At 40.9% G+C, this 13,198-nt stretch overlaps 1 protein-coding gene across 6 annotated transcripts in view; it reads left to right on the top strand.

Moving 5' to 3' along the window:
- Nucleotides 1–13,198, top strand: part of ano2b (anoctamin 2b) — a 124,968-nt gene that overhangs the window by 43,459 nt on the left and 68,311 nt on the right. For 2 of the 6 annotated variants that reach the window (XM_088646434.1, XM_088646439.1), the window contains 4 exons: nt 1,495–1,577; nt 3,133–3,144; nt 3,393–3,476; nt 10,146–10,229. In XM_088646434.1, coding sequence (XP_088502560.1) covers nt 1,495–1,577; nt 3,133–3,144; nt 3,393–3,476; nt 10,146–10,229 — 263 coding nt within the window. The remainder of the gene's footprint in view (nt 1–1,494; nt 1,578–3,132; nt 3,145–3,392; nt 3,477–10,145; nt 10,230–13,198) is intronic. The other 4 variants (XM_088646435.1, XM_088646440.1, XM_088646436.1 and 1 more) reach the window with 3 other exon arrangements.

Raw genomic sequence — 13,198 nt, 5'->3', positions numbered from 1 at the left:
ATAAGCACACATTTTGGCCTTTTCATTGAAAAAACAAAAGATGCACACACATTTGAAGCCCAGCACAATACATGATGTCTTTATTTTTCATATCTGAAGGTAGTATATCTTCATTGATTTTGCATCCTAATTTATTTACCCAGAATTAAATATTTTGTGTTGGGATCTACAGTATATTGTACATAAAACATACCAGGGTATTATAATATAGTAACTGTATCGGTATAAATTAAGTGTGTTTATGCTGATGTATGTTGTTTTTCTGTTTTAGTAATGTTATTATTAAATTGTGCAATATGCAAAACATAAACATGTTTTGGTGTTTGACATATAAAATGACATGAAGCATAAAAAGCATTAATCTGTTTTCTTACATTTCACCGTAGGACATTGCTGCACTGAGCTATAGACGTTCTTCAGCCCCTGTCTGCAGTTTCCAAACTGCCTGTTATTGTATTACAGTGCCTGGTTATGGGTAGCACTGTCACTCGCACACCTGACAGCCATATTGTCTAGTATCTGACAAAAGCAGCTTGTATTACAGAGTCTGCAGTGAGCACTGCAGAGATCTCTATCAAAATGGTCCAGAGGGGAAAGTTCCATGAATTATTTCTCACATCTGTGGTCCCAGGAGAGTGACCTACAATATAAGAGATTTTTTTGTCAGCAGTAGTCCTGCTACACCTGTGGGGACTACTGTAGCTGAAACAAATTACACTTGTTGTGAATGAAAATTACATGGCGGCCGTACATCGCATAGGAACCTACTCGTGTTAAGAGATCAGATCAGTTCACTTTATTGGCCATATACAATTTCTCGCATTAGGAATTTCTTTTCGCATACCCCAGCTTGCTCTCCATGAGATGGGGAGAGAGAGGCTGGGGGTCAGAGCGCAGGGTCAGACGTTTATACGGTGCCCAACAGAGTAGGATTCCTCTGCCGGCTGCGGGATTTGAACCGGCAACCTCAGGTGCAGATCTTTAGCCAGAGTGCCACCTCCGTGTTACCATGAGGTAAATGGTCCCGTCAAGGAAACGGACGCTTTTTTTCTATCCATCTGGACATAAACCCAAAGCTGCAGAACGGCAGGAGGAAAGAAACAAATTTTTCAAACCCCGACTAAATCCAATTCGCACTGAGCAAACCAATCATGCCAAGAGCCTACCTGAGAAAATATTGCATGGATCTCGGAAAACAAGAAGTGGAGGATAAAAATGACAGCAGGCTGCCTGTCGTATCCCATTTATTTGAATGCTAGTAATTAATCCCAAAATCTTCTTCAGTGTGGCTGAGTCACTTGTTTTCCAGAAACCCTTGTAATCATCTTAATTTCCACCAGTGACCCTTTGTCCTCATTGTGTTGTTCAGCTTTGGGATGAGTGTTGGGTAGCAGGTCCGTGCTCCCATTGTGCTCCCGAGCCAAGCAGGCTCAAACAATACGGCCGGCGCAGGTTAATCCTTGACATTAGCCATGTCCTCATTTTTTCCTGCAGCCGCCATGTTTCTGGAGCACTGGAAGCGCAGGCAGATGAGGTTGAGCTATCGCTGGGATTTGACTGGCTTGGAAGAGGAAGAGGTAAGTCCACTGACCTTAGAGGTGGACTCGTACAGCAGTCCTGAACCCGCTGTCGTGCAGGAAAACTGGCAGAAAATAAATAAGTATACCAAAGCTGATAACTGCTTGGAGAAAATGTGAACTACTAAGGTTTTGGCCAGTGGTTTTACACAACCTCGTTAATTTATGGAGAGCAGTATCCTTTAATTTAACTACAGCATCATTTTTTTCAGCTGCTTTGTGTAGCCCCCTTGAACTTGGGAAGCACTGGGGTAGAAACTAAAAGCAAAGTGCAGTATTGTAGACATAGAGTTACAAAGGCAGGCATTACTATGTAAACGAGCTGAAATCTGCTTCAGTCTTTGCCATGGTTTTAAGCAGATGGCTCTTGGGTTGTTTCTGGGAGATTTCTGTCCCATGATTTTTTTATGTTAAGGTGTTAATGGTAAAAGTCTCACTCTTGCCGTGACAAAATCACATCATGTCCTGTTTTGTTTCCAGATCCTATTTATTCATTCACACTGTGAAACTCAGCAATTATTCACTAAAATAGATTGGAGCTATAATTTACCGAGAGTCAAGAAAGGTGCTTTTCTGATGTTTGCCAGTCAGGCAGGGGACAGTGGGTAATAATATGGGTGACTTCGCATGAACAGAAAGACCTGTGGCTCTGTAGAAGGAAATAAATCCAGAATGCGTACCTGAGCCCAGGCAACCACCTAGATTGTGGTTTCAATAGAGCTCCTTCAGGCTAGATCATTTCATGTGAGGTGGACTGAGTGGTAAGTGACTGAGGGATATGTTTTGCTGAAAGGAAGAAATGACAACCGAGGCTGATCATCTTTTACAAACCTGCATCTGAGGGGAGCTGCTCAACACAGAAACCACCTGGATTGATGTTTTTTTAATACTTCAGAACCCTGTCACAGAAGGACTGCTGCCACCTTTACGATTCAGAAAACGCTGAGGAAATACATAGACCTGTATATCTGGAGCTCAGTGTCTTTTTAGTCTTGTGGGGATGCCTGTGTTTTCACCTGGTGTCCACCTGCATTACAGTTTTTATCTGAAACGATTAGAAAGCACAGTTGCATGGAGATAAACCCACTGAGCAACAACCTCGGCAAAATTAATGTACAGGCTTGTCAGCTGGCCGCACGAAGGCACGGGAGTTGGCATTACTGCCCCAGAGATCTAGTGTCCTGGGTTTGATTGTAACTAGTGCACCTGTCTGTGTGAAGTTTGCATGTTCTCGCTACATTGGCTGAGGGGATTTCACCATAATCTCCGATTGCCACCCACCTCCCAGTAACATGCAGATTAGATCTGATGCCCTATTCTAAATTGTGCCATTCAAGGGGGTTGTACCCAGCACAACCGGTGCTGGCAATGGTACAGTACTGCAGAGAAATAGAATCAAATGATCATTTTTCAGCAGGGTAACATCTTTTTTTTTTTTCTTTACCAAAAGCATGGCAGGGGCAAAATATTTTTGCAGCTTGTTAATGCCGTCTTGCTTTTTAGATTTACTTTAAACTGTTTGTTTTCTCTTTTAATATGCCGTCTTTACAACAAGGACCGGGTGAAGGTTTGGGCTTTTTCTTTTGCATTTTCGTTTCACAGTATCTATTTGTACCACAGTTTCGTGCTTTTGAACCTGTTCTGACGTTGTCTCGTTTGTAAACTGGTTTCAGTGGTGAATATGACTCCGGTTGTCCGTTCTCATGTGTTGAAATGCTGTGAGTAGCTAGAAACTCTGTACCCCTGTGTAACCCCAAGAGGACATGCTTGTACCTCTTCCTTGAATTCTAAATATTGTTTTGTTATTTTCTTCAGGAACATCCACGACCAAAATACGAAACCAAGCTGCTTCAGAAAAGGCAGAAGAAGAGGAGGAGTAAAAGGAAGAACAAAAGTGAGGTAAGATAATTAAACAAGGTTAACTTTGTATGCAGGGTGAGAGAACATTTGACACAGTTGACAGAACCTTGACTGTACAGATGGTTCTTATTCATTTCTTGCAGAATAACATACTGTACCTCATATGCTATAACACTCTGATGATACCTGGAATGAAGAATGCGCTATGTTACCATATTCAATTAAACGCGAAAGCCCAAGTATGTAATGAAATGTTTTTATTTTGCTTTTGCTTTTCCACGAATCGCCGAAGCATGCATAAATGGCCACATGCAGTAGACCTACAACTAAATTGTGTTGTGATGAGCCGATGGTCTGTTATATACTGTACCTTCTGAATAGTCCATGACCTCCGATGGTGTTGGGCATTCCCAGAATCCTGGAAGTTATTTACAAATCAAACCCAGGGGATTACTTCAGGAAAACTTGTAAAACAAGTTCCCGTGGACTCCCATGGTAATTAAGGAGAATGTGCACTTAAAACACCTTCAGCATTCGGTCAAATTCTAATGACAAAACAAACAGATGGATATTAGGGTGTCTAATACCTAATATATTGGGATTCATTTTTGTCGTTTATCTGAGGATATGACAGATCCTGCCAAAGGTCAACACTGTCACAACCACCTACCCTCATGAGGAATGAACCAGGGAGGCAGCAGCAAGAGTGTTGTATAACCTCATTATACAGCAGTGGCGCTTAATAGCATAAGATCATCCATCCATTTTATATCCACTTTATCTAATAATAATAATAAACTTTGTTTTATATACAGGAGCACCTTTAAAGGTGGCTTCTCAAAGCGCTTTACAGAATGTCAACAGCAATAACTTAAAAGAATACACAAGAAAAAACACGATTACAATATACAGAGGAGACCGTGGATGGTGGTACTAAGAAAAGCAGAGGGGTGAAGAATGGAACCAGTTAATTAAAGGCTCTTCTAAAGAAGACGTTTTTGAGTCAGGATTTGAAGGAGTTCAAAGAAGGTGACTCTCTGATATCCTTGGGGAGAGAGTTCCAAAGCTTGGGGCCATAACAGGAGAAGGCCCTGTTACCCACACAATGTAGACAGGCTTGGGGGACAGTTAGGAGACCAGAATTACAAGAGCGAAGGTTGCGAGATGGGGAGTAGGGCGATAATAGTTCACACAGCTACTGAGGTGCCAAGCCATGCAGAGCCTTATAGGTGAGCAATGAGCAAGAAGCCAGTGCAAGGACTCCAGGACAGGAGTAATGTGATCACTTGCACTAGACCTGGTCAGGATTCTGGCTGCTGAATTGTGGACATACTGCAGTTTGTTCAGAGTCGATTTAGATACCCCAGTGAGTAGAGCCTTAGAGTAGTCAATTTGAGAGAACACAAGTACAGGGTCATGGGGGAGCAGGAGTTTATCCTGGCAACTAATGAGCGCAAGGTAGGGTACACCCTGGACTGGATGGCAGTCCATCGCAGGGCAGACACACACTTAACACTAGGGCTAATTATCCCACCAGTATGTTCTTGGACTGAGGGAAGAAATTGAAGAACATAGAGGAAACACATGCCAACACGGGAAAAACATACAATCTCCATGCTGACTACTGCTGACCACTGGGTGTGTTTCTGCCCAGATTCAAATCACAAATATTTAAATTCAATGTAACAGTGTGTCTGAGAGAAAACTATAGTATGAATCTGCTATTCCTGTGACCTGTCAAATATATGTCAAAATAACGAGCCTCCTATATTGCATTAGGGAAAGGTAGCTGAATATCTTGGGTTAAAAAATATTAATATCAGTAAAAACAACTACTATGGAAGCTCGTTAACATCAAGAGAATTTATTTTTGCGTTTAAACGAGAAACCTTTTGCGTTCATTCAAGATAACATTGTATTAAAACAAGATCCTTCTTGCATTTATACTACATAACTTAGTTATGTTTTTAGCCAAATTGCCTACTATATTGCATTACATGTGCAATAATATTGTTTCATGCAAAGTGGCATTGACTTTAACAACGGAAGAATGTCGTCATACTTCTCTTTATGCAGAAGAATTAATCGAAAGGAACATGTCTACCATGTTTTGTATATAAAAAGAACACCTTGTCAGTGAGCATTCATGGTTTAAATGTGTCACTGTCACTACTACACAAAAAATTCATCTTTTAAATGCACAACAGTTTCTTGTTTAAATGCAAACAGTATTTTTTTTTCTCCATGGTGATAAGCTTCCGTAACTGTATTGAGTCTCGGCAAAGTTTGATTCTGTAAAACAAATATAAGGCAAGTGCTTTTACTTTCAAGATAAAACTGTAACAAAAATCATCACTGGATACAATCTGCTTGCTATTTATCTGAGTTCATTAAAGCATTATGCCACATATGTTAAATAGTTTTCTGCATTTAGCAATACAGGCTACATCACTTTTGACTGTTATTATTTTGGGATTTTTAGTGTTAAGCTTTTATGTATTCAAAAGGATACACAACAAGAGAAATAATAACAGTATAGTGAGAGTGACAAAATAGGAGAGACAGTGATGTTATTGAACAGAATCCTCATAGCACTAATACAACCCAACAATACCATCGCAGCAGGTCTCCCTGGTTCATTCCTCATAAGGGATCACTGAGCAACACTGTCATTTCCTCAGCCAGGCAAGTGAAATCCAAAGTTTTAAGCGTGCTGTCCCTTTATCTTTGTCAGATTCTTTAATTAATATAAGAATTTGACTGAACAACACTGCCACGTTGTGAACTGAAATATTTGAGTGTTTTTTTTCCCCAGATGCCAGTAGAGGGAGTAGTTAAATCCTTTTAATGTTTCTGTCGAATTCAATGACTCAAGTTTCTGTAAAAGCAAGAGGGAAATGAAAACTTGTTAATGAGTATTTTGAGGTGTGCTTACAGCAGTGATGAGACTGGGATATCAAAAATAATAGTCAAAACTATAAACAACAGAAAAGAGGGTGGAAGTGTTCTCATTTGTGCTGCAAACATGCAACAAACCAGTAAAGAATCTTGAAAAATAGTGCCAAAAGTAGTTCAAAATAGCAATGCAGGAAGAAAACGTTGCAATTCACATACTAAAAATTCAAGAAATGTTTTTTTTTGCAACAGAGAAAACTGTTCATCCCAGGAATCAACAGTAATCAACATCTGCACTATTTGGCCATTAAATTGAAAGTTGATGGACTCTAGACTCTAGGAGGTTTAGTCTGCAAAGGGAAAAAAAATCCAAATTACAAGAAGGCCCAGGCCATTAAAAGAAGCAATATCAGAACTAGACGCTAAGACACAGGAAATACAATATTTGAGGTAAATAGGCACCAACTGGGGAGGTCATTAGCTCACTAGATCATTTGTTTCACATACAGCAGAACTAGCAATGTGATCTAAGGATCTCATACAGCTGTTTCTTAACAGAAACCAGGATCTCTGCTTCAAGAGCAGGACTGGGCACCTACAGTAGCTCCAGGCCCCCCATCCATACTGTGCAAAATACTACCTTAATTTTCCTCATGTCCTCTGACTCGCATTGCTCTGTTTTTTATGAAGAATGGTTTTAAGTCTGAATTTTTTTGGGATTAAAAATACAGGGTTCTTGACACATGGAGGACTGAAACCATCCAACATATAACAAAAAACACTCAATATACTTTTCACGTTGGTAAACGAAGTGCTTACAGTTAGTACAGGTCATCCATCAAAATTAATTTCCTTTGCTGCTCGCCCATTGGCTTCTTGAACTCTGTCCTGTAATTAAGTGACTTGTAGTGGTGCTGGAACCTGATCATCTCTTAGAGTTGCAAGTTTCCATCTCTTATTTACTGGGGTCAACCTCCTCCCAGATCAGTGACTGTTGTCCTAACACTGGTCCTCATAAGTATCTTCTTGAGGTATCCCAGTGCATCGGTGCATGTGCTGTACAGTAGCTGGTGGGTTCTTTTCTTGATGTGTTCATTAGGTACAGTACTGATGCCTTTTGCCGTTCATTGCACAATCAGGGAAAAGATTTGCAGCTCATAAGGCTTCTTCAATACACAGAATTACGATATGAATCTGATTAGATAGACTAATCAATACTCTTGGACAGTGCAAAGTGTTCTACTGTAGATAAGATTCAGCAATGGCAGACAAATGACAGATTAATTACAATATAATTATAGTCTCAAAGTAAGGTTTTGCATACATGTAAAATTACAGTGCGTTGGATGTAATTAGTGAGTGTGCGCTAAGATTCAGATGTGTATTTCCCAAAAAGTAAATGACCATCAGTGTCTGGCAAATGACACTGTGTTAGAATTGGAGAAGTGGCCATCTCTGTGTGAGCTATGTACAGACTTACTCATGATTTCTCCATGTGATCCAGCCCTGATCATGGAATAATCCTTGCGTGATGCCAGATTCTACTAGTTCTGAAACTGGTATGGCGGTGATCCCTGTCACAAACCACGTTTTACTGTACCTTTTTAGGAACTGAAAGCAGTTTTCCAAAAATGCTCCAAAGAATTTTCCTGTCACTGAGAACCGAGCTGGATCAGAACACAGAACACACAATATTCCTTCAAGACCAAATGTTGGGACACCCTAGAATAGTTGGTAACTCCAGTTCTTCTGCCCTTATTTAGAGATTAAGCCATTACCTCTGATGTGTGCTTCAAACAGCCGCAGAAGTGAAAGGCACACATTTTCAGGAATGGATCATTTCTGATTGTGGGAAAACTGGTGTCTCACCAGCTGAATGTAATGCTTGTTTAATTTTTCAGATATTCGACGTAAGGTTCCTTAAATAGTAATGTTTTTTTTTTTGCTGTGTATGAAGAAATGTTAACGTGAAATGTCTTGAAGACATCATCAAGTTTTTTTTCTATGATTACTTCAGGGTAACACAAAGTGCTATACAATTAACGGATCTCACACACAAAATAGAAGTAAAAAGAAAGATTTTGTGGTGTCTGGCCTTCAATAATAATTATTACTTACACTTATATAGCGCTTTTCTGGACACTCCACTCAAAGCGCTTTACAGGTAATGGGGACTCCCCTCCACCACCACCAATGTGTAGCCCCACCTGGATGATGCGACGGCAGCCATAGTGCGCCAGAACGCTCACCACACATCAGCTATCAGTGGGGAGGAGAGCAGAGTAATGTAGCCAATTCATAGAGGGGGATTATTAGGAGGCCATGATTAGTAAGGGCCAATTGGAAATTTGGCCAGGACACCGGGGTTACACCCCTACTCTTTTCGAGAAGCGCCCTGGGATTTTTAATGACCACAGAGAGTCAGGACCTCAGTTTTACGTCTCATCCGAAGGACGGCGCCTGTTTACAGTATAGTGTCCCCGTCACTATACTGGGGCATTAGGACCCACATGGACCGCAGGGTGAGCGCCCCCTGCTGGCCCCACTAACACCTCTTCCAGCAGCAACCTTAGTTTTTCCCAGGAGGCCTCCCATCCAGGTACTGACCAGGCTCACACCTGCTTAGCTTCAGTGGGTTGCCAGTTGTGAGTTGCAGGGTGATATGGCTGCTGGTAGATATGGCTGCAACAGAGTAAGAAGACTTGATTGAATTGAATTAATCAATTAAATTAACCTTTAATACCCTTAAGAGAATTTGTCTTACACTACAAAAGCTCATAACATACAGTATGAGTATAACATAAGGGGGCAATAAAGGTTAAATAGTACAATACAGCAGCAGTACTTTTATCATGATACAAAACAACATTTAACAATGTTTCTCCGTCAGAACTCAATCCCGTATAATATGATTAAAAACGGACAGTTGGCTAACAATAATAACAAACCCCTACCTCCAAGCCATCTTCGATCGTTTAACAATTGAGTACTTTTATGTACAGTATAACTGAAACAAATGCTCTGATTTGAGATGAGAAGCGTGACCTGTGAGGCCATGAGCCATCCCACCTTGGCCAGACTGACAGAGCGTTCCAGTTTTGAGGATCTGGCTAGGGGTGTCTAGTAGCTAATGACTGATGGCAGCCTAGTACAGTAACTCCACAGCACTACTGTATATGGATCAAGACCTGGGATGTCAAATGTAGCCTATCCTGCAGTCAGACACTGCATACCACTATAATGCTCATGTAAAGGAGGCTTTTTTGTGAGATGAGAACGTGATGAGTGAATGCTTCCTTCACCAGACTGGGAGATGATGTGGCATTTAGGGCTTAGTGCCCAGTGATCAGACACATGCTTCTCCGGAAAAGAATGGGACAGGACCCAACTAAACAGCATCAGCACCTGGGTGTAAAGTGGTGGTCACAAACATTTCTAGCTAATCACTTTCACAGGACACCTCTTATGGTTCAACCCCTTGGTGGCAAATGTAAATCAATCTAATAAATGTCATGTCTGGTTAATAAATTCTCAATAAAATGTTTTTTGTGCACCCTCTACACAAAGAAGGTTTTGTCATTTTCCAGTTAACCTGTCGCAGTTCTTATTGATGTTTCTTTTGATGTTCAACATTTCGCTCTCCAATATTAATACTCATTTCCCCAGAATGCGGCATTTTAACCAGCAGCATAAAAAGTGTCATGAAGTGATGTATTGTTGCAGTGTGACACTGCGCTGCCAGTGGTCTTTTAACCAGCCTGTCACACTGCAACTCAAGTAATTGATTGTTAATATTTTATATGTATGTTGCAGCCTAGCAAAGAGGAGGAGAATGGAGGTTCAGGCAAGGAAAAATGGAGGCAAAAGGTCCTGTCTGCCATGGGAGGAGAGAGCTCGGTAACTAAGCTGACTGCATGCTTTGGCTTTGCTCTTTCGCTCATCTGCGCAGCTACTGTAAACGCTTGGTCACCCGCGCTGGGCATGCTTTTATATTGGAGTCTCGGCCAGCTTCGCCTTTCTCACGGCTGTTTTTTTTCTTTTCCACTGTGGGGCTGTTTGACACAACAGGATGGGAAAACGGCAAGAGCCAGTGGCTTCTGAAAGTGTCCGGTGTCAGCTGGTGCCGTGAATCTTCTCTTGTTTAACTTTGACCTTGCCTTTTACGCCATCCTTCCTTCTTGCTGTTACATTGTTAGGGTTCTTTCCCCTGTTAGATTTAAAATAATACTCATATGAAGATTCGGAAAGCAGAAACCCGTTGTGGCATAAAACCCTGTGAAGCTGATGGGATAGAAACAATATTGCACCAGAGATGGACACGTCATCATTTAACAGGACTATTGTATGGGTGGTTGCTACAAGGGTATAGGACAGTTTCTCACTCAATCTGTGGAATACATTTTGTCATTGAAGTATGTTCTGCATGACATGAATACATTAAAGAATGTTAACATCCTTCATCCTTCAATATACATCTGTGTCAAAGTAGCATTCAGGGGAATTTGGTGCCCTATGTGACATTAGGTCAATATGATGTCAGCTGATTGAAAGGATGTGTTCCTAATTACCAAAAAATGTGAATTTTATCCTAGTGGACCCTGTGATTCTTGATGCAGTGTGAGAGCAGTGGGCTCTGCCTGGATCCTACAGTTATAAGAAAAGTGAAGTCAACCTGCATCTTTTTTTTGCACCCATCAAATACTGAGACCATTGAAAACTTCCAACCGCTATTAGTGTAGTGTGTGTGTGGGTAGGCAATGATACTATAGCATGACAGTGAAAAATTCACAGGAACTGAATTGCAATGCCCTTACCTCTTTATAGAATGGGCTAAGCCTAAAAAGGAGCTGAGGAACTCAGGAGTAAGTTAAACTCTCTAGTTTCCAGACAGTTGTCACTTAGGATGCTACTCCGGTTGTATTTTTGGTCCCCAAGGGGGTGGAGTCCTGGAGTTCTTGGGGAAACATTCAAGTCCGTCACAGATTGTCCTTCCCTTCTCTCTGGAATGTACAGAAACTAGCAGCCCCTGTGGTCAGCCAGTCCAGCCTCAGGGTGTCTCCCTGACTGATGTCCAGTTGGGAAATGGTGACCACTACGAAATGATCTTTTGGAGCTGTATTATCCTTTTCAGTTTTTAATTCTGCATCCAGTGAATGCCATCATTACTTAGTCTGCCATGCTTTAACGGGTTCGGTTTACACGGAGTAATCGTATCGTCCCTTGTCTGCAGAGTAGTGATGACCTCATTCATGCAGCCACTGACAGGAAACATCATGGCCATGTAACGCAGGCGCCTTAAAAGTCATGGAAAATTGCTGGTGATTTGCGAGTGTCAAAGGCACAGTCGGAAGGCAGTGTGCCGGTGAGTGCCTGTCTTAGTCCGATGATAGAGCTAGCAGTGCAGTTTCTGTTATGCTCAGCAGTAAAAGCTTGTAGAATTCAAGACACAGAGGTGAACATCTGCACTCAGTAAATTATTAGCCTGAAAGAGGAGCTAGTGGCAGATGGATTGTGTGGTTTATTTTTTCTAAAACCGAGAAAACGCATGTGGCGCAATTGGTGTGGAGATGTTTACAACCGTTTTTACAAGATTCGAATGATAAAGTGAAACAGGTATTTGCTATTAAGGCTCCATGATTATCTTTGTTCACTTTATGCGTATCAAAGCACACTGTGCTTTTGTCATAGATCAGAAAAATCCCCTGTTGACTTAACAGCAGTTTACTGAAATATAGTGGCCCACCCTGATTATGATTGGTTCACAAAACACCGGGAGGGGGTGTTCTGTAGTGCCGTTGTGCCATTGTGCTAACAAAAGTTGATTTGGTGGCATTTTTGAATCATAGACTCAAAGTTCTGTTATTTTGTCTCAAAAAGCAATGAGAATGTTCTGTAAATATTTCACATACACAGTTATGACATTGAAATTGTCTCCCAATATTTCACCTGGGGCGTAAGAAAGCCCATCTAGCCTCTTAAATTGTGAGCATCTAACTGATCCCTGGATCCACTCCAGCAGTTTCTTCTAAGAACCCAGGGGGGATCATATTCAGATATCTACTGTCTGTAGTTACACTTTTGACCTCGTTTCATATACCTATGAGCTTGGATTTCTAAATTAAATGTCCATTTCTAACTCCCAAGTCACATTTAGGGGAGATGCAGAGGTATGTTACTAAAGAACATTATCGAAGCCCAAAATTCTATTGATAAAGAAATCTTCACATTTTTTCTATGTGCCATCTGTTTTTGGTAGTGATGTGTTCAGTTTTCAGAAGCATGCTTGTAGATGTTTGATACAACTGATAGACGAATGATAAGAAAAGGTTCACTTGCTGAACGAGTGTCTTGAGATTCTATCTTGGCCCCATCTTGCCACTTTGAAATAAATGTGACAACGCTATCTAGTGTAGTAGGCAAGGTCACTTTTAGCACCTTTGTCAACAGCAGGCCTCAGGGAATGATGATTACTTTAGATTATTCTGGAAGCTATTTGTGGTTGCGTATTGTTTGAATGTGATCAAATGTGCTGTATGCATGGAATTACCCGCAAACAAAACACACATTTTATTGTACTTGTCCATCACATTAATCTTGTGATCATGAATGCAAAGTAATGAACTGTTAAGCAGAAATAAAATAACTTTGCCATTCCAATAGTTCTGGAGAGCACTGTACAATATGTTCTTAAACATAGTGAAATGTTTCATCACCAGAGCACTGTAGGGACTTACAGTATCAAGCACTGACGTACTACGTTTCAAGCAAAATCTATTGTCCAAGATGTCCATATATCTCAGGAATAATGGTTGTGTGTACCCATTTGGCTGCTACACATCTTTTTTTTTTTTTTAAACTTTGAAAGC

The sequence above is a fragment of the Lepisosteus platostomus genome, chromosome 9 (assembly GCF_059453375.1).
Source record: "Lepisosteus platostomus isolate fLepPlt1 chromosome 9, fLepPlt1.hap1, whole genome shotgun sequence".
NCBI classification, from domain to species: Eukaryota; Metazoa; Chordata; class Actinopteri; order Semionotiformes; family Lepisosteidae; genus Lepisosteus; species Lepisosteus platostomus.
This window is presented reverse-complemented; position numbering and strand designations above follow the sequence as displayed.